Genomic DNA, 23,788 nt, shown 5'->3' with positions numbered 1-23,788 from the left:
ACTTCACATCGCCTGAATTCAGTCCAAAGTCATGACCGTCTCACGCGCCCTCTTGCCCAAGTATCTGAAACCACTTCCCCGTCCGATACTGCGCCTTCGATTGCATGCTCCGTCGGCCGCATCCAAGTCATTGGGAATGAAACGAACTATGTCGGAGGCGAACATTGGGCAGTACTTGCGGATACTGTAAGAGGCGAGACTCCGCTTCAACGATGAAGACTCACGCTCCCGGAACCACAGTTACTGGGTGGTCAACAGGCGCGCGAACAGCAATCATCCCGATGGCCTGACTTGCTCCTTGGACTGCGCGAGGGTTGCACAATCAAAGAACTGTTGGCGTCCGTTCCGCCCAAATCCGAAGTTGATCGGTTGATTTCAAAATACTTCAACTCGCTAGACCTGGCCGCATGTATGTGCCCCTGTCGCGCACTGCGTGTTTCTGAGTCGGAAAGAGCTAAGACGGATCGAAACATATGTTAGGGGTCAGCCATGGGCCAACGTTCCAAGAAGAAGTTCGTCAATCTGCCCTTCCGATTGGTGTGGGATGGTCGCTGATCACAAGAATTGCAGTATGAACGTTTTTGGAAGGATCCGAGCACCGCCAGTTTGAACTGGCTCAGCATGCTGTTCAGTATGATGTGCTTGGCGACCGATCTCATGTTTCAGTCCGGCGAATCGCTACCCACAAATGAATTGAAAGCGCAAGAAAACGTAATCTTATTTCGGAGGTGCAGTGCGCAGTGCCTGATGTTAAGCGACTACACCAAACCGACCACTTACACCGTTGACGCGCTAGTGTTGTATTTCTACAGCGAGTACTTACGGTGCGAAGATACCCATTTCGGACTGGATGTCGTTTTGTCGACGATTGTCCGGGTTGCAATGAGAATGGGCTATCACCGCGATCCGTCTCATTATCCGAATATCTCAATCTTTGTGGGTGAGATGAGACGTCGGCTGTGGGCCGTAATTATTCAGCTCGACATCCTGGTATCCCTTCAGATAGGCCTTCCTCGAATGATCAACGAGCGAGACTGCGACACCCAGACGCCGCGCAATATCCTTACCGAGGAGATGGATCCAAACATGACCGTCTTGCCACCATCTCGGCCAGAGTCCGCCGTTGCAGTTGTGTCGTACATTCGAGCAAAAACAAGACTGGTCATCGCGCTGGGACGGATACACGGCCATGTCACGTCAGTGCAACCGTCACCTTATGAGTCTGTAATCCAACTGCACGAGTGGTTATGTGCCCAACAAGAGGCGCTCCCGACGAGCTTAAAAATGCGGGATAGCCCGCCGGTGACTGACTCGCCCACGGTGGTGATGAGGCGTCTGCACTTGGATCTGTTGTTCCAAAGGTCTCGATGTCTGTTGCATAGGCGGTATATGAGACCGCAAAATAGGTTGTCTTGGGAGACGTGCCTTGACGCTGCACTTGCAATCACTCGCCACCAGTCGTACGTGTATCGTGAGACGCAACCTGACGGACTTTTTAGGGGGAATCTATGGAAAATTACGCACTTTGCGACGTATGACTTTCTTCTCGCCAGTATGCTTCTCTGTCTGGGTCTTCGCTCTTGTCCTGGATCGGCAACGCGTCCCAATTGTGGGCGTCGCACAGAATTGTTAAGCGCCTTGGAGGAATCACGTAATATCTGGATGGAGTGGTGTACCGAGGGAAAGAGGTCTAGACATGTATTGGACATTGTGAGACCAATGCTGGATCGAGTAAAAACGGACGCGACTTCATCCTCCAGGGAACACACTGCGCAGGATACCGCGTCCATCATGACTCTGAGTAGGTTACTAACTCGCAGGGGATAATCAAAATTGCTAACATATTGCACATTAGACTCTGAAGGAACTCCCGGTCATAATACGTTCGTGTTATCAGCGCCCGATACAGGCCAAACTGAAGCAGTAGATATGGCAGAGATCTCTCCCTCCCCGGGGATCTTCGACCCTATGGAACACTTTGACTGGGTAAGTGCGCCCCGACAGATATATGTTGTTGCAGAGCTCATTGGCCTTTTGAAAGGCATCTTGGGATACGTCCCTACAGGAAAACGGGATCTATTTGCAACTTTCATCAAACGATAGGGTATTCTAGCCGAGTCCCTGCAAGGCTCAGATTTGTAATCGTGCCCTGCGAATCCGCCGCAATCTCTGCATACCGTACAGCGACGATGCAAGTACGGCGGCACAGGAGATGAGAACAACAACGGTAAAGGCGTGTGGACTCTCCTCAGAATGGTTGACCAAGTTCATACCGTACCAGCCTGCAACCAAAGTGGCACCCGCCAACGCCAGCATCAAGATCTCGATTCTCGCTTCCAACACCATGATTTGATTCCGCCGCACGCTCAACGTGTATTGGATTGTCTCTTCGGTCCGTCGGATATGGCTCATCAGGCTTGCCGTCTCCTGGCCAATGGCACCACTGGCCTTGAAGTAGGCTTCAAAAAGATACTCGACACTCTGATGCTCTTCCAACCCATGTGGCTTTCCAGCCCGCTTGTCAGTCAGATACATGTTGGCCATGTCTTCGTCTTCGTCCAGAACCTCCTGAGCGACAGTTTGCACCTGGAGTGCCCGCTGTTCGACACTGATGAGCTTTCGCTTCAGTTCGAGGATTGTGCGTAGGTGAGAATGGATGAGACTTTCTTCCCCATCCAGCGTGCTCGAATTAGCCAGACGTAGTACCTTGGTGACTTGCTTCTCAAGCAACATATACTCGGCCTCGAGTACTGATGTCACCGACGACAATGCCGTCTCCAACACGTATAATTCATAAGGCTGGCTATCTGACTTGCCCAGTTCTTGACCCCGTATATTGTCCTCCATATTATGGCTGAATATGCGAGACACATAATGCCTATCAGCGTTCTGCACATCGTCATCTGACGCGCTCGCTTCATGAAAGAGTCGGGCGTGGTCATGCTGCACCAACACCCGCAGGTCAAAAAAGTGAAGCAGAAGCGTATGGTCTCGAACCAAAATATGCGGCGATCCTGACTGCTGGTCAAAGACACGCAGATCCCGTGAACTCAGGCCATATTTCTCTGCTACGCCGAGTTTGGTCGCATGCCCTGCTCGGGACATCGCGTCGTCACGGTGATACTCTGTGTATTGCATCATTGCATTTCCGTCCATAGGCCGTTGTGAAAGCTGCAGCGATAAATCAAAGAGGCTCTGATTCTCTGCTCTACAGCCCGTTGGTGCAGTAAGCGTATGGATCGATTGAGCGCCCCCTACGTGTCGTTTCCAGATGCTCTGCACAAGGTCGACACCAAATGCACCGACTCTCCTGGGCCCCGCGCATGAAGCAGGCAAAATGACACCAAATTGTCCCCAGGCCATACATAGCGGGCGCATTGTGACAGGCTATTGATTTGCTTAGGTTTGGGAGACCTATCTCGACCTCGACTCTCGATGGTTTAATGCGACGCGGGGCAATGTCCGGCCGGTCGGCGGTGCATTCCTGCCAAGCTCTTCGGTCTCGGATTGATCCCCGACAGGCGTTCGGAGATGCCTACATCACTCAAGCGGGCAGCTATGCCTTTGATTATACTCTTCTCAACTCGCTGGGTATGACTTCTCATCTCACTGTATCCGACAATGGCACTGCCGCCTCTATCAACTTTGCCAACCGATGTTTTGAGACCCAGACGGCTTTCTCTAGCGGTCTGGCTGTCCGAGCACACTCATTCCGGGCAGTACGGAGGATATAGTTAGGGCAAAATGGCAAGTACTCAGCCTGGTGATAGTCCGGACGCCCGAGTGCCCTAGGCAGAGCACTTCTGCGGGTCGAGCTTTAGCTGCTCTGTGGTTTGAGCCTAAGCTTTTTTCACTACGGTTTGAAGAAACCTTCTAAGGTACTTGCCCAAATCACTCTTATATCAATAACGTACAATCTTGGCTACAAAGGATCAACTTTGTTATAGCTACACTAGCAAGCAACCGCCAAACAGCAAAGTTTATGTAGCTGGTAGCAGCCAGGGCCACAAGGTAAAAGCAGATGAGAGATGACAGGTGTTGCTCATTGAATATAACTAATTATTCGCAGAAAGTCTAGGTAGGCCATCATACTCCGCAGGAAGGCGCGATTTGGCTAGACGCTCTAATGATCTGTCCATTAGGTACGTGAACTATCCTGCGCCATGCCATATTGTTGATAGGTTGGCCGATTCAACCTTACATTGGGTCGAATTTTCGCCGGTCGCCTCACGAGATATGAAGCACGTGTAGTGTTGAGCTACTACTGTTGTTACGCAGGCTCAGTCCTTACTCCGGTGTCTCTTCCGAATCTCTTCTGAGCCATATCTCCCTTGTTGAGCCTTGACCGATTCTTCAAGATCTGGCCTACGTCAATAAGAGCCTTACAACGAACTTACCGTCCAGCAAGCTTCTTACCCACCCAGTCGTCTATCTCTATTTTTTCTTCCGGGTATAATTTCCGCTGGTGAGCATAAAAGAATTCAAGTCTCCACAGTTTGCTTTCCCACTGTCATCAAACAAGGTACTCATGATAACCACGCGGATGGAAGCAACGTCAACAAGAGCAACACCAATGTCGTCATTCACAGCTAATAAGACATCTTGGCACTTGCCTACAGGATCCGGCTCATTGTATTAGAGGCCTTACTGCTAGACGGATGTAGCGTGGCTCGCTTTGCTACGGTGTTACGATGGCAGGCGATTATTGAGCGCCACAAATTCGCCCGAATCGCCCTCACATCATCACGTCTTGCTGGTTTCGATTCAATAACCATCGCAATCGAGTTCTTGTGCAATACATATGGTTCTGCATACAACTCGAAGAGTATGATTGTACCCAGTGCGGGCCTATACCGCTATCTCAAGAACACAAAGTGACCGATGCGGATAATTCCCGGGTCACTACAACGTTCCAGGATCTGTTCTCGACTCTCAGCATATGGGAGCCAAACGGCAACTTGCTTTTCAATATCAGCATTCACTCTTCCAGCGAAATCAAGGCACTGGTTTATGTATCTAAGCTTTGAGTCTGATCCATAACAGCTAGGTCGTATGCATCGCCGACATATTCGCAGATCTGGCTGTGGATCTACAGTAAGGTGTGATAGGGGACTCATCGTGAGCCTAACCGTGATAGAAGAAAGGTCGCATCCGAGAGAAGGATGAGATGGTCAGGCTATAACTAGGACGTGCTAAGACATTACCCCTCGTCTAATGGCCCAGCTATTATACCTCTTGGCTTATAAGCTGAAGGATATGATACCATGTGTATACTACACTTGTCTGTAATCCTGTCGAGGCTCATCTATACACAGCACCGTTGAACCCTAGCCCAGCGAGTCCTAAGTCCGGTATACTACGCTTTGACAGCAAGACTACTGGTGTTGCGCTATTCCATGCAGAATCCAAAGGGGCTATTGAAACAGGTGGATTCTATGCAAAGGCTACCGTATATTACGATCAAAACGGAAATTCCAGCCGAATGGCCCGGATGCTGTACACGTGGCAGCCCATCCCCTATTAAAGCACCCTTTGCTCTATGAACTCCAACCTAACCGTGAAATATCCCTTCTCATAACTACCTGGAATATCCCTTCTCATTACTACCATACCCACAACCCTCGCCCTCCCCCCTCTCCAGCATGGACGCAAAGCAACACGGCAGCGTGAAGTGGTTTAACAGCAACAAGGGCTTCGGCTACATCGCACAAGATCACGGCGGCGACGATGTCCGTTTCCACTTCTCGGTGATCCAGGTGCGTATGCCCAGCTTGTCTTTAGGATCCAAGGTTAACGGGCATGGATCAACCAGGGCGGCGGTCCTCAAGGCCTGGATGAGGACCAGAGGGTCTCCTATCATGTTAGAAATGGGCCAAAAGGCCTGATGGCTACAGAGGTCGTTCCCCTGGGACCGTCTGACGAGCTGGGAGATACGGATCATGCATGTTGTGATTAATGGCTGGGTTGGGCCCATGTGGTTTGGCTTCTTACCTCTCTATATCCGGAGGGCTTCATTGGACTACGATGGTTGTGCCTTGCTTGTGTCGTTGGTTTGCCTGGGGGTCTGGAAGTAATTGGGATGGTATGCAGGGCTTAGGGCTTGCCAGATCACAGATAATTGTATGCTGGCATGCAACTGCAGTTCATGATGACAGTAATGGATACTCCTCCATATCCCAGACTTGACACCGTGCTCAAGCCTCCGAATCAGGATACCTCCCCAGCTTAAACAACCGCTTCGCATTCTCCCTGCCCACCATGCTATACCCGTCCCTCCCCAAAGCCTCCGTCAAGGCCTCCTCATCGCCATCAAACCAGCCCGCCCCCATCGGAATCGTCTCATACGGCGTATCAACACTAAACATGATCCTCTCAGGGCCCAGATAACTCGCAACATACCGAACCGTAGCCGTCGAGAAGTGCCCACTCGTCGTCACCCAGATATTCTTCTTAAAGTAATAATAAATGTCCCGCTGACACATGACATCCCCGTTCTTCCTCGCAAGCGGACGCTCCACATCCTGCAGCCAGTGATTGATCCGCCAAAAGTCAAACGGGACATGCTCGCCCAGATGGCCAACAATCACCTTCAGCCCAGGGAACCGATCAAACACCCCGTTCGTGACCAGGCCCAGCAAATGCAGCGACACGTCGTTCGCAAAGCTCAGCGGCGGCCCGACCAGGTACTTCCGCTGTGCGTACATCTGCGCCTGGTACCGGCCGCTCGGGGCAGACGGGTGCAGGTACACGGGGACATCGAGCTCCACGCACTTCGCCCAGAAGGGATCGTACCGCGGCTGGTCGTAGAAGAGGTATGTTTCGCCGGAGGCGCCAGCGTGCTGGTAGTTGTTCAGCAGGGCGCCGTGGAAGCCGAGACGCGTGACGCAGCGCTCGAGTTCGTCGGCGGCCTGGGACGGGTCGTGCATGCTCAGCGCGGCGAATGCGCCGACGCGATCGCGGTGGTGTCTGATCTCGGCTGCGATCTAGTCGTTTACTTCTTTCGCGCGGGACTCCGCGGCTGCTTGCGAGGGGATCCCTTGGATGCCCGGCACGGTGTGCGAGTAGATGGTGTATCCGATGCCGTGGGCTGTGGCTTGCTGCAGGCGCTCGCCCAGTGGGTTCTTGATGTGGTCGAGGTAGCGGTTCAGGTCGTCGGGGGCGATGAAGAGGGCGGCTTGGTCGCGGCTGGAGTCCGCTTGGCTGGGGAGCTCGAAGGCTTCTTCGAAGTTGACTTTGCCGCGCATGCTGAGGGTGTGATGCTATTACTCTTGACTCGGGGATGCTCTATTCAGCGAAGAGATCCTGTATTCATGGGTTGAGGCCATGATGATATCATGGCTAGATCACTGCCCATCTTCAGAGGTCTTCCGATAGAATAGCATGCTTTTGTACCTGGAAGATACTCTGAGCAGCTGGAACCTGTTACTGTTGCTAGCTACGAGGTAATATAAGCCCATGGTGCCCATCCGAGAGGATCTACATCTGACCAGCCCAGCCGACAGTCCATGGCCTCTTCCGAAAGGCTGAAGACCCACACGTCCGCTATCCGAACGGCGAAGACCTTGGCCTGTCGTAGCCCAGTGACGTCCTACCGAAGGTAGACGTATATTTGCAGCTGCAGGCTTGTAGGGATCTTGATTGTCAATCCGTCATCGCCTCCGCCCTCTGCGCCCTTGTCAGCGCGCCTGGTCTGCCCACCACGGCCTTCCCAAACCCTCGTCTACCCTCTCACTGATTCATCGACTTGGCTGGGCTAAAAAGTCCTCGTCCTACGTACATAGATACGAAGAGCAAAAGTCCCTGGACCTTGCGCCCGCGGAAATGCTCGCATTCGATACAAGGGCGCAACACATGTTGGTCCATAGGGTACGAAGTACCAGCAGAAATTGCAATCAATGATCTCTTGCTCCTTCTATCGGGATATTATGAACGCTAAAGTGTGCGTTGTTTGAATGGGATGGGGTGGTTGGAATGCGACCTCTTTGGTGCTCTATCATGGTTACGCTGCGTCTTGCCCTAAGTCGCCGTCCTTGGTGGGGATCTAGCATCGTGCTAACGAGCCTTGCCCTGTGGTTTGAGATGTGAAGCATTTAAATGTGTATTCGCTGCTGTGAACGCTGGAGAGCGTTCAATGTCTTGCTCACTTGACTAGTTCTTGAAAGAGTGGCCATGGTCTGGAATGTACTAGGCCTACCTACATCCATTGATGGCTTCCTCCTGTGACATACCAATCTGCAGTATCAGCCGTGGGAACCAAAAGATCCGGAACCTACTATGCTATCCGTCAAAAGGCTAGTTTGAGGTCTGTATATTCTGCTTCAATGTGGCATAGGGCCTCCATTGATTGCAATTACTGTGTCAACTCCATAAGGATGCTAAAGACTGCTTCACACCTTCCATCTATACGACTACCGCCAGATTCCCTGGGGACATTTGCTGCTTAGCTACTACTTCTCCAACGTACTGCCTAAGCGAACTGGACCGGACTTGTTTGTCGCCGAGCTCAGCACCAAACAGGACCAACTCCGCAATAACCTACCCATTGTCTACAATTGATTCCATGGAAATGGAGTTTTCTCATTCCATAACCTAGAGATCATATGGCAAGATTAACCGTCACCGCGCAGACGCGCATCCGACATAAGGGAACCACTCTTGGTCGGGAGTATAGCCCTAACTAGGGTACATCAAGACAATGCAGCCATCAGCATTTCCGGACTATCGTACAGCGCTGGTCTACCTCTTCGTCTTCCTAAACGCTAGAGGCCGGGAGCCTACTTCGTACCGGTTGAATGGGGAAGAGGAGTGTAACGATGAATCAACAGCTGCCATAGCCCTAATTCTACCTCCCTCCATCCACCCTCCACCCCTCCAACACCTCCCCCCTAACCGCCATACCCAACATCGCCATCCCAAACTCATCAACACCCCCAGGCCCCATACCAAGCAGCGAAGCACACTCAAAGCGCTGCAGAGCCATCCCTCCCAAGCCCACGCACTCCTCCCACTCAAGCGCGCTCTCTGCATCCCAGAGCCCAGCGCGGTTCGTGTACATGATGGACCCCGGGCACGTCGCCCAGCGCTGCTGCAGCGCGGCGAAGACGCGCGAGAGGCTCATTGCTACAAGCCAGGTGCGTCGGATGCTCTCGGCGAGGATCCAGAGGTGCCAGTCTTGCTGGGGGGATGACGAGTGGTAGGTAGAAGTAGCCGGCTGGATTGGGACTGTGTCGAGGTTATCGCTTGAGAATGCCCTTGCAGCCGCGTGGAGGAGTGTATGGGCCCATCTCTCCTGCACGGCTATGTGGCCCTGCGCGACGTACCGGGCGCGGATGTCGCCGTCCAAAAGGCCGATGATCTGGTAGGTTATGAGGGCGTGCAGCCTTGCGAGTTGGGCGACGAGGTCCAGCTCGATGTCTTTATCCCGGTCTCCCCTGTCCATGTCCATGGCCACCCACTCCTCCCCTCCATCATTCAACTCCAGCGCGACCCCGTTCTCGTGCAACAGAGCATTCGACCGATCCTCTACGATCTGGAGGATGGTTTCCGTGTTCGCCGGCGTGCGGTGGATGTAGCTTGCCAGCGTGGCGTAGGCGATCTGCACGGACGCCGGAAAGCTGACGCTGTACAGACGGGTGTGGATGAAGGGGTTGCTGCCGGCTGTGATCCAGCGCTTGAACCAGGACTGCAGGGTTGCGATGTACCACTTCATCATTGCGGTGGTGACGCCTACATCGGCTGATGTGGCTACGTCGGGTCGATAGGATATCTTCCACGTCTCGGGGGCAAGGAACCATGCTGTTTTTGCTGGTGTACTTGGCATTGGAATGAGCGGCGAGGAAGCAAAGCCATTGTGTATGAGTGGGAAGTCCACTAGCATGAGGTCGCCTGCAAGTGCTTCAACTGTGTCGTCCACAGCCAGCAGCCCTAGTCCATCTCCCGCCTCGACTCTCGGCAGCACCCTTGCTGGCCGTGACGAAGGAGCAGCATGTGCCCTGCTTGGCTGCGGATAGACGCAGGACACGCCCTTGTCCGCGCATCGAGCGCACGAGGGCCTCTGCCGACCGCACTTCCGCTTCGACCGTGCGCAGGCGTTGCAGGCGTTGCAGGCGTTCGAGTTCGACTCGGCGGGCGATGCCGTTGTTGCATGCTATGCTATTCATTGGAGGCTCTGGGGCTGGCCTCAAGTCATTGCTTACAGTAGTGCATTTGTCATCAGCTGGGCACCGACAGAGCTATTGGGTCATCGTCCGCACGCTAGCCCGACGGCGGCGTAAGCCCAAGCCATTAGTATGCAGGCGAAAGCCTTGATAGGTGGGAAAGGTGGCTGATGCCGAGCCCTAAGCGGACCTGGACTGCGGTGCGGGCTAGCTCCTGTAATTCGCAGGACGCTCTGGGTATATAGGGAATGCCTCGCACCGTGGTCGATGCTGGTTGCATTCCATCAAAGTTAGGGTTCCATTCAGAGAGATCACTCAGTATGTCCGTCTACGTGATCACCGGCGTCTCGAAGGGAATCGGGGTGAGTTTGCCCCTGCCTCTGCTGCATCACAACATACATCTAAAACTCCTCAGTTCGAGCTCGTCAGGCAGATCTCCGAAGACACCAACACCCTCGTCATCGGCCTCGTCCGCGACAAAGCCGCAACTGAGAAGAAGGTGGCCGCTGAGCTGGGCCACCGTCCCAACCTCCACATCCTGCACGGCGACCTCACCGACTAGGCCAGCCTGAAGCAAGCCGCTGCCGACACGGCCCAGATCATCGGCGACCGGGGCGTCGACTACCTTGTTGCCAACGGGGCCTTCCCGTCTCACTTTGATGCTTATGACCCAATTGGTAATCTGTAGGTTCACTACCCCCCTTGCCTATCCGGCCAGCTAGTCCCTAACGTCTACACGCAAGAGCCACCAAACCCCAAGAGCTCGAAGCCGTCTGCTCAAAGCTCTTCCAAACCAACGTCGTGGGCAACATCCACCTCTTCAACCTCTTTCTGCCCTCTGTAATGCAAGGCAAAGTGAAGAAAGTGATCGCCATATCCAGCGGCCACGCAGACCTCGACCTGATCAACGCCCTCGAGGTCGAGAACAGCGCGCTGTACGCTGCGTCCAAGGCAGCCATGAACACGATCGTCGCCAAGTTCAGCGCGCAGTATAAGAGGGACGGCGTGCTGTTTGTGGCTGTTAGTCCGGGCGTTGTGGAGGTCGGGCATTATGAGAATGGTGCGTACCTTTATCATGCCCTAGATCTGGTGGTGCTGTGCTGATGCTCGCATGCGTACTAGTGCTGCCAGAGCAGATAGAAGGCTTGCAGAGATTCATGGGCAAAATTGCGGCGTATGCGCCGCACTTCAAGGGCCTAACGCCCGTTGCCGAGGCGGTTCGCACGCTCAGGGAGACCTGGGAAAGGCTCAGCATTGAGGGTGGATTTGCGGGGGCGTTTGTCTCGCATTTTGGGAATAAGCAGTGGTTGTGATGGATTGCTGAGCCTGCCAATGTGGACAAGTGAGCGAATGCCTCGGTCGTGGACAGGGCTGATGGCCACGGGTTACTACGCGGACTGGACTGGGGGCTTTTGTATTCACTTTGTCCAAGTGCCATAAGGACCGCAAGAGTTGAAACAGCTTAGATGTTGGAACCAATGGAGCTTTAGAGCGCGAGAAGCTCAACAACAGAAACCCACAAAATCACGCATCGTCTGCCACTCGCGCATCGGGCTGCGTACACATTTCTGGAAATCATCATCAACTGCACCAAAGGAGAACCAGCGGAGGTCTGAAACAAGTTCCAAGGATGGAAAGCAAGGTAGTATGACAAGACGAGTAGACTCGCCCTCTGGGCCATTGGGATGGAGAAAGAAGGTGTGAAGACAGAACCATGGGCAAGCCGTCGCCTTATATAGACAGCCCACTGCCCATATTGAATGTCTGGTAAGGAGGACCCTGCATAGCCCTATGTACCTAGTCAGACAGGCGACATCAGGTCGTCTGTGGGATGCCACAGCCCTGAAAGACCTCGGTGCAACAGCGGACTTAGTCCATCATAGATAGCGACGAGTACGACCCAGCATGGAAGCCCTAGGCCTTGTCCACACGGCACACACTAGTACTGGATTGATCAATAAAACGGATTCATCTGTGGAAACGAGGGATCTGAACGAGCGGATGGCCAGTGATGGGTAGCAAATAGTATACCTTTTACGCCTCCAGGGCTTATTTCACATGGAACCGGCGCTTGTTATATGGTACCTAGTTATCTCGAGTCCGTTCTTGAATTCCTCCTATCTTGTGGTTTGGATAACCCCGCGTACATGTCCACGGGTATGTCAAAACAACTACCTCATATACAGAACGCTTGAACATCGCCCCCTGGAACTCGCCTGGTATTGCTTTTTGTTTTCTAGAAGCCCACGAGACCCTATGTCCTCAATAACACTATAACACCACACCTGGAACGTCAATGCCCAGCTAATGTGCGTGGATAAACTAGGGAATGACCTCGAATAACAATCTCTCAGAGGAAATTTATCCAGCATTAGTTGGGGTTGGGCTTACTTGAATTATCATACCTATATAAGGTAAGTTGGAGAGGAGGAGTTGCTCAGAGACAGATTAGGGCTACATTGGCTCTGGCGGGATGTCCTTGATGCTGTACCTAGCCGCGGACGGAATGGTTGCTGGGGTATCACTCAGGCAAGATGGCCGAGCTACTCTTGCCAGTTTTGTCTTTTTGTTATACCTTGTCCTTGTTCAAGCTGTGTCGGCGGGTGTATAGATGAACGACTGGCCATGGACTGATACGGGCAGCAGGTAAGAAGTGAGAACCAATAAATAGCTCGCAATTACAGTGTAGCCGTGTTGTGACTGATCATTAAGTCATATTAACCGATTCGTTAACTACAGCATGATGCGCCATCAAATGTACGTAAGAAATGCAAACACCTGACAGCAGCAGATTACCGCCCGAGACGGATCACACCGGCGGCCATCAGCTTCTGGATCTGCAGCCGGACCTGCGTGTTCTTCATGTGCTCTTGCAGGGCCGCGGGGTCGCCCTTGGCTTGTTGCAGGATGCTCTGCATGACGGGGTCTTGGAGGATGGACATGATCTGGCCAGTTAGCTATGGACGAGTTAGACGGTGGTTGGGCATACCTCTGGGTCGTTCTGGATGCGCTGCATGGTCTCCTGCTCGGTCTCGCCGGCACGGGCGCTGAACTGCGCGTCCAGGACCTTCTGCTGCTGCTGCTCGATCTCGCGCGCGTGGCTGCCGTCGTCGTGCTCGGCGGCGGCGCTGCAGGCGTCGATGGCGCGGCTGTATTCCTTCATGGCGGCGAGAGCCTGCGATTTGCGGATGTAGGCGCGGAAGAACTTGGGGTCGCGGGCGATGGCCTCGTCGCAGTCCTGGACGGCCTGGGGGAACGCCATCAGCTTGATCAGCGCGGCGGCGCGGTTGCTGAAGCCACGGGGGTCGTCGGGGGCTCGCTTCGTCATCTCAGTGAAGGCGTCGACGGCAGCGGGCCAGTCGGCTTCCTGGAACTTCTGCTGGCCGAGCTCACGGGCCTTCTCGGCTTCGGCGGGGTCGATGTAGGCTTCCTTCTTGGCCGTGTCGCGGGCCTTCTCGGCGTTGCGCAGCTTGGTGAGGGCGTCGGGGGTTCGGTGCTCGGTGAGAGACTTGTTGTAGTTCTCGATAGCCTTCTCAAGGTCTCCCAGCTTCTCGTACGCGGTACCAATTCGTGTGAAGGCCTTGGCGATGTGCTTGAAGTCGGCGCGGAGGTCACGGCCCTCCTCGATGGCGGTCTTGCATGTCTCAATGGCACCCTCGAGGTCGCCCTTCTCAAACTTGGCCGCACCGATGTTGTTGAGGTATGTGACATCCTTGTTCAGCTCCCACGCCTTGGTGTAGTGTTCAATAGCCTCGTCAAACTGCTTCTTTTTGTAGAAGTCGTTACCGATCTTCTTCTCGGCGTCACCAGCCTCCTGCGCCTTCTTCTTGGCAGCAGCCTCCTCATCTTCAGGCTCGGGCGCGGGCTCAGGCTCCTTCTTCGGGGGAGGTGGGCGGGCGTCGGGCATCGGGACGTCCTCTTCAGCCTCAGCAGCAGCCGCGGAGGGACCATCCTGGGGAGGAGCGCCGAAGTTCATATCAATACCAAGCAAAACGCTCATCACCTGCAGGAATCGCGGGTCCTTGATCTCCTCGCCAATGTTGTTCGGGTTCTGCTGGATCTTCTTGAGTTTGTTCATGAAGTCGGCGTCGGCGAGGAATCCGGAGGTCTTGGGGTTGCTGGCGAGTTTCTGGAAGAGCTGGGGGTCGTTGAAGATGTTGCCGAGTCCGCCCATGGGGTCGCCGGTGACACCGTCAGCCTGGGCCTCGGCGTTGATGGCGCGCTTCACGGCGTCGAGACCGTTCTTGGCCTGGGTGTTGCCGGGCTCGAGCTTGATCGCCTCTTCGTACGCATCGTGGGCGGCCACTATACCAGCATTCCATCATCAGTATATAAGCCAGTATAGATAAAGGCAGCGGGACGTACGTAAATCTCCGATTCCACGGTAGGCGGCACCCTTGCGCTGGTGGCCCTTGGACCAGTCGGGCTTGATCTCGACGGCCTTCTCAGCGTCGGTAAGCGCCTTCTCGTATTCTTGCTGGGCGGCGTAGACAGCGGAACGGTTGGAGTAGAGGACGTGGTTGGTAGCGTCGAGCTCGATTGCCTGAGTGAACTTGTCACTGGTTTGATCAGCGCCGCCTCCAGAATGCAAAGCGGGGTCGGTATACATACATGGCAGTCGGGTAGTCCTTAGCAGCGAAGGCCTTGTTGCCCTCGGCCTTTAGAGCGTCAGCCATGGTGTGCGCGTGTGTCAGTTGATGAGAGTGAGATGGAGAGAAGCAGGTCAAAGCGACTGAGGCGAGGCAGCTGGACTAATATTGAGGACTCCGAGCTTCTGGAAATTTCCGAGACGCTGAGCGCCAGAACGCCAAGCCTGCTTGAATGGAGCTCCTGCGCTAAGCCATCCGTGGACTAGTGTGACCGGGCGGCGCTAGGCCAGAAAGAATTTCTCCGCCAAAAAACATCTTCCTGTCACCAAGTCACTGTCCACAAGTTCACACCCGGGGCTGCTGGCGAAGGCTTCAGCCATCGACGATTACGGTCCCCTCGGTACCCCCCGAACATGCGATTCCGCGAATCCCTCCGGTGACCGACGCTCAGTTCTCCCTCAACCATGGCCTCCGCGGGGTCTGGCGGCTCCGTGACCGAGCTCGCCTCGAGACTCTACGACGCATGCCTGGCCAACTTCCCCATCGACCACCTCTTCTACCAGCAAGACCTCCTAGGCCTGGACATCATCCCGAAAAACGACCTCCCGCTCCTCCTCCAATGCACCCAGTCCCTCGTCGACCAGAAGCTGCTGCGCCTCCTGCAGGGCAAAAATGACCGGCTCGCGTGGAAGCTCATTGCGCGCGAGGACGCCGAGAAGTACGCGCACCCCCATCTAGCAATAACGTACTAATCAGTTTAGGCTGCAGAACCTTTCCCCCGACGAGAGCTTAGTCTACAACGTCATCCACTCCACCGGCCGCTCAGGCATCTGGGTGCGCCAGATCCAAAGCCGCACGAACCTGCACAAGTCCATCCTCGACCGCTGCCTCAAGTCCCTCGAGGGCAAGAGCTACATCAAATCCGTGCACAATGTCAAGTTCCCCAGCCGGAAGATGTACATGCTCGCGGGGCTGGCGCCGAGCGAGGACGTCACGGGCGGCGCGTGGTTCACGGACGGCGTGCTCGACGAGAACTTCATCGGCGTGGTCTCGGGCTTCATCGAGTTCTCCGTTAGCAAGAAGAGCTGGTACGAGGTGCCGGCGGCTGATCGGGCACGCGCTAAGCGTTTGAAGACCGCTGATGGCTCTGCTGCGGCGGCGACGGTCAAGAAGGATGGTTCCGCGAAGTACCTCCCCTATCCGGCGGGCTACACGGGGTACCCGACCATCGCGATGCTCACGGCGGCCGTCAACCAGAGCGGCATTACGCCCGTGCGGCTGGGCGAAGAGAGCGTGACGCAGCTGCTCGAGATGCTCTGCTACGACAATAAGCTCGTCGCGCTGAACAACGGCGAGGTCTACAAATCCGTCATGAACCCGGAACAGGTCAAGGCGCGCCAGGCCCGCAAGCCGAACGAGGACCGCGCCGCGGATGACGACCGGCTCGTCCTGAACGGCATGACGGAGGTCCCCTGCGGCCACTGCCCGGTTTTCAACCTGTGTGTGCCGGGGGGTGCGGTTAGCCCGGAGAATTGCGAGTACTTTGAGACGTGGATTCATGAGAAGGGGCCGCTTTCTTTTTAGCGGCGATTAAAAATGTGTTTGTTGCATAGCGATGGCGTTGCATGTGATTTGGGATGGGTTCGACTATGAGTATAGGACGGACAATGTAAGGGAATATATATACCAGTTCGTAAACAAACTGTAGAGATAATGTTTCGATTCGTAGATGGATATCATAACTCATAAATCTGGTAATTATCTATTCACCCCCCTTCGCCGCCGAACAATCCGGACAATACCACTTCCCAACCGGCTCCCTCGTCAACCCCACGCACTTCCAATGGAACCACTCATACTTGCAATCGTTGTTGTCGCACGCCACCATATCCCCATGGCTGACGGTCCGACACGTACAATACACCTGGGTGTCCTCGTTCCCCTCGTCCTCGTCCTCGTCCATGTTCACGTCGCCGCTGTCCGAATCGGAGAGCTCCGCGCTGCTGAGCATGGAATCGTCGTCGTCGTCGTCGCCCCCGGACAGCGTTTTCTTGTGCGCCTTTAACCGGCTCGTGCTGGACGAGCGTTTGTTGTGCTTGCCGTTGAGCGATTTGAGTTTCTTGAGTTGCTGGTGCGGCGCGACTTTCTTGGTCAGCGCTTTCTTGGTGATTCCCGCGGAGCGTGGGCCGGCGCTGCCTGCGCGGCTGGAGGACGGGGTCCCGGCTTTGGGCGTGCCCGGGCCGAGCGAGGACTGGCGGAGGTTGGAGGAGGCGGCGGGGAGGGAGCCGAGGGTTGTGTTGAGGCGGCGGCGCTTGCTGTCGATGGCGCCGGCTGAGGATTCACGGTGGCGTTGCTGGAAGTGGGCGGTTCCGGCTGGGGTGGCGGGGGCGGAGCTGCGAGCGGCTTGGGAGAGGGCGGCGGCGGAGTGGGAGCGGTTGAGGGAGAGGTTGAGGCGGGGGGTTGCGCCTGTGACTAGGGGGTTTGCGTTGCCGGAGGATGCGGCGAGAGGGGAGGAGTAAGAGGCGGCGTCGGTGGAGGAGTCGGGGAAGAAGATCTTGGGCGGATCGCGGTATTGGTCTTTATTGTTGAAGAGGGAGGGGATGGGAGGGTCGTTGGAGAGGACGTTGTCGTTCTGGAGATCGCGGATCTTGACGTCGAGTTTCTTGATCTGTCGGTCCAGCAGGATACACGCCTTCTCGCTCAAGTGGATCTTCTCGTCCTGTAGCTGGCTGGACCTGTCGAGGTTCTGCAGGACGATCTTGGAGTACTGCTCCTCTTTTGGGTTCGGGGTCAAGCTGCCGTTGAGTTTGATGAACTTTTGGATGCTGGCATCGCGCGAGTTGATGATGGTGCGGCAGTCCTGGATGATCCGGTCTTTCGCTTGGATCTCTTCCATCAAGTGGTTGATCTCCAGCGGCAGGTTCGCGACATCGTGCACGAACTGCTCCAGGACGGAGGCGCAATCTTCCTGGCCGTGGGCCATCGTATGACGATCTCCGGGCTCTTTGTCAGGCCAATTTGGGCAGCTTCGATATGGCGACGGCAATAGGAGGCTGAGGCGAGAGGAACGGCGACAGATTTGCGAGCGATGATGAACTCGAGGCGATGGCTGTTCTGGCCGCGGAATGCCCGAAGCCGATCACTCGACACCGGAATGGATTCACGATTCTCCGGATGACTAAGTGCCTGACTAGCCACAGTGAGTCCACTGCGCCACAGTCTGGGGCTTTCGGTTCCTGAGCCTCTTGTATCCAACTCGCACGTCTCTTCTTTCATACTCTTTGTCCATAATCTTGGAATCTTCCAGGCTTTTCCCTCTCGCTACCTCTCTTCTACGCAGATCGCGCCTGGCAGCATGTGCTACCTAACCAGGTAACACACTCGGCGACCAACACTCCCACAACAGACACAGCCTTCTTCTAGGCTTGTAAACCCGGCCGAAATGCTACCAATGCAACCACTCGGTAGTGGATAGGTTCCTTAGACCATGAACGAGACTAACCAAGTCTGCTTTGTAATGTCCATCGCCTGGATCAACAAGCACTACTCCCCTCAGGACACAGACCAACTGGTTCGGCAAGGGTGGCTCATATCCATACTTATACCGAGCATAGCACACCTGGGCAGTCTCAGATGATTCTCAACAGCTGCTGGTGTTTCCCCACCTGCGCGCAAGTGTCTCGTGCACAACACTTGTCCATCCTACTAAGAACAAGAGGGTCCGTCCACGAGAATAGCAGGGGTAGGCACTCACATCACCTTTCTATCCTTTGATAACCACCGCTGTACCATGCGCTTTTCTCTCACCAGGCTTCGCGAGCGGCTCAAACGCCGTAAGGCGCGAGTCGCGAGACCCAAAACTCAGAAAAGCTTTCGGAGATACATCTCGACAGAAAGATGTTATGCATGCACGGAGAAAGGCCGCTGCAACTGCAACTCTCGCGGATGGCCAAGCGCATTCTATGCTCATCATGCCCGTGCAGCATGTCTCTCCAAACGAGTACGAGAGTCGAGCTTGGGACTGTCAATACCCTTTAACATCCCAGTGCCACTCTGTCTACGGCGGATGTGCCTTCGCCTCCAGGCGGTCCGGACCCCTGGTGATTGTGCATGACGTCCACTTATTTGCAGTGCGCTCAATCAGGGACTGGCCCCGCGGAGCCCTTGGCCTTCATGATTATCAGCAGGACTGGGTCGGACGTTCAAGCGGCTAGGTAACTGTGCAGCTGTACAATCCCCCACGCAGGGCGTCCCTTGCTCGCGCGGATATCGACGTCCTTGCCGAGGGATCTATATTGCGAGTCTACAAGGAACAATTCCCTCAGACTATTGTTAAACTCAGTTACCTACCGCATGCAAACCAGCCCCAGGCCACGCTTACAATGTATGGTAGACCCTCAACACCCGGTTCGTAGCCCCGCGCCAACCACTTTTGGTCAATTACAGGGCCGCCAATATCACCATAATGTTCCACACAATCCACATCATAGAGCGAAAGGACGGCCAGCAGCTATGCTCACAGACCCAAGACCCGCTCCCCAAACGTACGGGCGGGATCCTCACCGAATCGACCGTGATCATCCTGCGAGAGCACCCTGCTTTCTCTCAGCCGCCGAGTGAAGAGCCACCAAGCGAGCCCTTGAACAAACGGCTGTCTGTTGAATACCGGATATCTTGTCCCGCCGTGGAGCAGCAGGTTGCGCAAGTAGCTCTAACGCTGTCGGCTAGGCGAGCGGTGCCGCAATCGCCTCTTGTGGCCGTAGCGCCTGGTCTACTCGATGAACACTCTTTTCTCTGCTCCGTCGGGCACTTTCTCACGTTTCATGTTATCAGATGACGTACGCTCGGCCGGCATCCGCCATGTAAAGGGCGTTGTCATCTACGGCCCTCCCGAGCTCGGAAGGCAGTGATAGCCCGGCAGGCGATACAGTTACCCAATGTTCGCGGCACAAGGACAGTAAATGGCGCGAACATCAAAACTGTGGACGACCTGCGGGAGTTGTTCGAGCAGGCCGAGGCTGACTCGCGACAGCCCACGGAGAGCGACATCTCAGTTCCTGTGATAATGATTGACGAGATCGAGACCATCTGGGCGCGGCAGGACAGTCCATATAGCCTCTTCCTCCTTTCGAAGATGTCTGGTGCACAAAGCCTGGATAATATCTTGGTGAATGGATCACTGTTTGTGCTGACCTCTTGAATCATCCTTTCTTCCGGTCCGGGTATGGAATGCATGTTGAGGTGTCTGAACCGAATAGGGAGGGCATTCCGGATGTTGTCAAGATCAGTTAGTATATCGACGGGCCAAGTACAGGATTATTGCATACCGAAGATGTTGTTGGGAGCTGGGTTCATACCCACTCGTGCCCAGTCTCAAGATTCTAGTTCTCTTTCGCGGGTCTTAATTGAAGATCCGCCATATGACATTGACTAAATCAAATTTAGTGTTTAATGCAGGCTCCTATTGCACTTCTCAATATTCTCAATTCCATGTGCACTTTTGGGCTACATTCTGTTGTAGATGTCCCCGACCCTTCCCGCTTACATGCATATCCCACGCATGGTCAGAGTACTTCTGAACGCCTTCAAAACGGGCGGTTGGATGGTTTCTCTTAAGGAAGGAAACTCCCTTTAGCCATTCCTTCCCCATAAACAGCCTGGTTCGCAGTCGATGATGCCTTGTCCTTGTCGCCATCAGGCGTGATTCCCGCTGATCAGGGGACCTTGGATCTGCCAGTAAAAAAGTTCATGTAGTCCTCCAGTGGGCGCGGCCTGCTAAATAGAACTCAAGTTAAGCATATTGGGACTTGCCCCGGGTCATATCAAGGACCACAGTCACGACGGGTCCGACCATCCAGCCCTTAGCCCCTATACCTAGGTAGCTATGGTAGAATCCCATGCACTGCCACCAGCCACTTCTAATTATCATGACAACGCGATCTACGCTGCGCATGAACAGCAAGGCTGCACGATAATACATTGTCTCCATCTGCATCTTCATTTCACTCTCGGTCACCGTCTCAGGCGACGCCTAGATACCGTACCCGCGCGTTGTTCAAACGAACGCCACTATGCTGGCGCTGCCCTCGAGCTGGGTGATGACAGTCAAACTGCATCTATTCTTTGTCCGTGTCTCCGACCTGGCGACTATATCTGGTGTGCGTGATGGACTGTAGCTCAAAAGTTGCGGTGACCTTAAAGCGGCGCGGGTTAGGGCTAGCCCAATGCCCGAGTATCCAGCGATTATGAACCAGATTCACTTCGAGGTAAGGGTGGCCGAGTGGGTTAGAAGTGGGATGCTGATGCATTGCGAGAGCACTTCTATCACATTGGGGTTTACCGAAGACAAGTCCTCCCGTCTAGCTGATTGGGCGTTAGAATATGTCAAGCCGGCTGAAGCTCTTGGGCCTAAGCGGTTATAAACGGGCATAGCGGAAACACGCCTAGCTGATGTACCTATAGTAGACAATATGAAAAGCTATTAAATAGGGTATACGGCAGCGGTAATTATGCCGGAGCTTATCCTACCACCCACTCTCGCCTTTGCAAGTCATCCCAGGTGCCCCCGATCAGGAAGCCCTCATCAGGAAAGCTCGACAAGCCTAAATCAACAGACTGCACCGTGGCCACGCTCGTATACCGCGCATAATGGACCTCCTCGTCTCTTGCCTGCAGCGAAACCAGCGCACACCGCGTCGCCGACCCAGGACGAGAAGTCCTGACCTCCTCCAGGAGAATGCCCTGCACCTCGTCCGCTGGGAAACAAACATCTTGCTTCGCCTTCAAATGCAACACCTTCGCCGGCTTATCTGGATCAATCTGCGCCGCATCAAGCCACGCCTCCCAGGCCAACTGCCCATCATCCTCCTCCAGCCGTCTCAGATCAAAGACAACACTCGACTCAAACACCCACGAAAGCACCCCCGTAACCTGCAACCCCCCCTCCGTGATCCTCCCGGCCCCATGCCCCAAATACCGAATCTCATCCGTATACCGACAAACCCTCAGCGCCCAGCGCCACCCATCCTCCTCAAACCGCAGCCCATCCTGAAACAGCACATCGGCAGGAAACCCGTCGAGCAGACTATAAAACACGCGCATGCGCTCGTGCGCCCCCTTCACTTTCAGAATTGCCCCAACATCAAGATCCAGCACGCCCGCCAGCACAACCGGCCGGTCCCCGTCTTTGCTCGACGCGCGCGTCGCCACATTAAACCAGTTCCAGGCAACCAGCTGGTCCTGCGAGATGGACGCGTCGATGAACGGACTCGTCATCACATTCACGAACTTCTCGAACTTCGACGCCGCGTCAATCGTATGCTGGAAGTAGCTGTACCACACGCCCGCCGCGAACCGGGCAATGCGCGCTTGGAAGATCGGGATTTTGCCCTGATCAAGTTTCGTGAACAGACTATCTGCCATGGTCGAGATGTTAACCGCCTTGTCGGACAGCAGCACATACAGCCTGCTCTTCGCAGCCAGCCCCTCCTGCAGCGTCCACAGCCGCCGGATCCAGCCGGAGCAGTAGAGCACGCGGAGGACGAGCTCGAGCGCGCTCGCTGTGGAAGCGAGTTGCCGGATCTCCGAGTCGAGCAGCATGGTCCTGTAGGCTCGCACATAGACATCGCGGATGCGCGTGATCGCCAGCCCGCGCACCTCGCGCCCATGCGGAATACACAGCGTATCGATCCAGACGAGAACAGCCTCCCCCCGTCTCGCTTCCGCCCGGCGCCCTGCAAAATGCGCCAGTCGTGCAGCGCCGCTATGCAGAGCCCCAAACGGGCCGTTCTCGTACTGCGGGACGTACTCCGTCTCGGAGAGGAGGGTCTTCGCCCGCGCGTAGAGCAGTTCGATCTGGCAGTGCGGCAGCGAGTTGCTGGCTGGGTTTCCGAGCCCATCGGCCCAGACGTGCGACACGGCGACGTACCGCCTGCTTTGTCTCCGAGCGACCGCAATCTCGTACCCGCCGCCGCTTGGACGCCGCGCGATTTCTACGATCGGGATGTCCCCCTCTTTCAGGATGGCGTGCAGCGCTTCGACGTCGGCGTGGACGTGCTGGCAGTTACAGCGTCCGTCGACATGCCGCGTGACGTAGACGCTCTCGTCCACGTTATCGGCCACGCACTCCGTCTTCCTGCACGCTTCATGGCTCCGCTTATTCCAGTCCGCTTTCGTCCGCACGAGTTGTAGCAAATACGCTGCTGTATCAACCTCCCCGCCGGCCTTGCGGCATTTCTCCGCGTCGAGCGGGCACCATCCATCGCCTACCATTGTCTCGACTTCGCTGGGCTGCGCGAACATCCAGGTGCGGACGTGCGGTGGTTGTGCTGGTAGCGAGGGGTCTCGGGTGGTGGCTATGTTCCAGAGGGCGTGGGACAGGAGCTGGATGGCGAGGCGCAGGGGAGGTCGGATGGTGTTGTAATAGAGTGGAAGGACCTTGCAGACTTTCGAGACGATTTCGATACTCCGTGTGCCGCGGTTGCGCTTCTTCCACGCTCTGGTGTTCTCAATATACCTCGGTAGGTGCTTTGTCGTAATGTACTGCTTTTCACCCTCGCAGACAAGAAAGTCATTCTGGTCTAGCGTGTCCCCGAAGACGTAGTGCAGCGTGCCGAAATACAGCCAGCACTCGATATATGGGTGGAACTCAGGCGGGATTCGTCGTGGAGGGAACTTTGGCGTGTTTGGCGCAGATTCCCAGCCTTGTCGACTGGGGTACGTATCCCAGTCGTCGCCGTCGTATAGGGGGCCGGTGTACTCGATGCGGAGGGGCTTTGGGGGGGCGCCGGGGGAGAAGAGGTGGTCTGCCATTGTTGCTACAGCAGCTTCACGGTCGTGTTGGAGAGGTTGGATCTAACAGTGACATTCTTCAACCCCGCCTCAGCTGGAGATCCTGCTAAGCGATCATAGCATGGACTAGAGTCTCTTCGTACTAGTGGCTCAGCCTCAGCCTCAGCCTGACACTATACAATGTATAATAGGCAGCCTTGGATGAGACGTGTCGTTCCTTGGGGAATCCTCAATGGCAACCGGGGCTGATGT

The 23,788-nt window shown here is 55.2% G+C and overlaps 9 protein-coding genes across 9 annotated transcripts; 4 read left to right on the top strand and 5 right to left on the bottom strand.

The window, feature by feature from the left end:
* Window positions 1–1,791: 1,791 nt before the first annotated feature.
* DSM5745_10713 (uncharacterized protein) lies at window positions 1,792–2,103 on the top strand (the record flags this gene model as incomplete). The annotated part of the gene is made up of 2 exons (XM_026752729.1): window positions 1,792–1,801; window positions 1,856–2,103. 2 exons carry the CDS (start codon window positions 1,792–1,794, stop codon window positions 2,101–2,103), a joined length of 258 nt encoding a protein of 85 aa, XP_026598747.1.
* A 27-nt stretch (window positions 2,104–2,130) lies between these two features.
* On the bottom strand, window positions 2,131–3,378 carry DSM5745_10712 (CorA family magnesium transporter; the record flags this gene model as incomplete). The annotated part of the gene is made up of 1 exon (XM_026752728.1): window positions 2,131–3,378. The coding sequence occupies one exon, from the start codon at window positions 3,376–3,378 to the stop codon at window positions 2,131–2,133; it is 1,248 nt and encodes a 415-aa protein (XP_026598746.1).
* Window positions 3,379–5,642: 2,264 nt separating this feature from the next.
* On the top strand, window positions 5,643–7,319 carry DSM5745_10711 (uncharacterized protein; the record flags this gene model as incomplete). Its single annotated transcript, XM_026752727.1, has 3 exons — window positions 5,643–5,756; window positions 5,813–5,948; window positions 6,181–7,319. 3 exons carry the CDS (start codon window positions 5,643–5,645, stop codon window positions 7,317–7,319), a joined length of 1,389 nt encoding a protein of 462 aa, XP_026598745.1.
* A 1,523-nt stretch (window positions 7,320–8,842) lies between these two features.
* Window positions 8,843–10,160, bottom strand: DSM5745_10710 (uncharacterized protein; the record flags this gene model as incomplete). The annotated part of the gene is made up of 2 exons (XM_026752726.1): window positions 8,843–9,900; window positions 9,959–10,160. The coding sequence occupies 2 exons, from the start codon at window positions 10,158–10,160 to the stop codon at window positions 8,843–8,845; spliced, it is 1,260 nt and encodes a 419-aa protein (XP_026598744.1).
* Window positions 10,161–10,477: 317 nt separating this feature from the next.
* DSM5745_10709 (uncharacterized protein) lies at window positions 10,478–11,470 on the top strand (the record flags this gene model as incomplete). The annotated part of the gene is made up of 5 exons (XM_026752725.1): window positions 10,478–10,519; window positions 10,573–10,656; window positions 10,720–10,841; window positions 10,901–11,217; window positions 11,280–11,470. 5 exons carry the CDS (start codon window positions 10,478–10,480, stop codon window positions 11,468–11,470), a joined length of 756 nt encoding a protein of 251 aa, XP_026598743.1.
* A 1,479-nt stretch (window positions 11,471–12,949) lies between these two features.
* On the bottom strand, window positions 12,950–14,833 carry sti1 (Hsp90 cochaperone STI1; the record flags this gene model as incomplete). The annotated part of the gene is made up of 4 exons (XM_026752724.1): window positions 12,950–13,102; window positions 13,147–14,462; window positions 14,523–14,716; window positions 14,769–14,833. 4 exons carry the CDS (start codon window positions 14,831–14,833, stop codon window positions 12,950–12,952), a joined length of 1,728 nt encoding a protein of 575 aa, XP_026598742.1.
* A 377-nt stretch (window positions 14,834–15,210) lies between these two features.
* DSM5745_10707 (RPC34 RNA polymerase subunit family protein) lies at window positions 15,211–16,330 on the top strand (the record flags this gene model as incomplete). The annotated part of the gene is made up of 2 exons (XM_026752723.1): window positions 15,211–15,464; window positions 15,508–16,330. The coding sequence occupies 2 exons, from the start codon at window positions 15,211–15,213 to the stop codon at window positions 16,328–16,330; spliced, it is 1,077 nt and encodes a 358-aa protein (XP_026598741.1).
* A 178-nt stretch (window positions 16,331–16,508) lies between these two features.
* On the bottom strand, window positions 16,509–17,729 carry DSM5745_10706 (putative PHD finger domain protein; the record flags this gene model as incomplete). Its single annotated transcript, XM_026752722.1, has 1 exon — window positions 16,509–17,729. The coding sequence occupies one exon, from the start codon at window positions 17,727–17,729 to the stop codon at window positions 16,509–16,511; it is 1,221 nt and encodes a 406-aa protein (XP_026598740.1).
* Window positions 17,730–21,265: 3,536 nt separating this feature from the next.
* DSM5745_10705 (uncharacterized protein) lies at window positions 21,266–23,557 on the bottom strand (the record flags this gene model as incomplete). Its single annotated transcript, XM_026752721.1, has 1 exon — window positions 21,266–23,557. The coding sequence occupies one exon, from the start codon at window positions 23,555–23,557 to the stop codon at window positions 21,266–21,268; it is 2,292 nt and encodes a 763-aa protein (XP_026598739.1).
* Window positions 23,558–23,788: the final 231 nt, after the last annotated feature.

This window comes from Aspergillus mulundensis (assembly GCF_003369625.1).
Source record: "Aspergillus mulundensis strain DSM 5745 chromosome Unknown scaffold_16, whole genome shotgun sequence".
NCBI lineage: Eukaryota > Fungi > Ascomycota > Eurotiomycetes > Eurotiales > Aspergillaceae > Aspergillus > Aspergillus mulundensis.
Note: the sequence above shows the minus strand (reverse complement) of the source record. Positions and strands in the feature narration are given on the sequence as shown.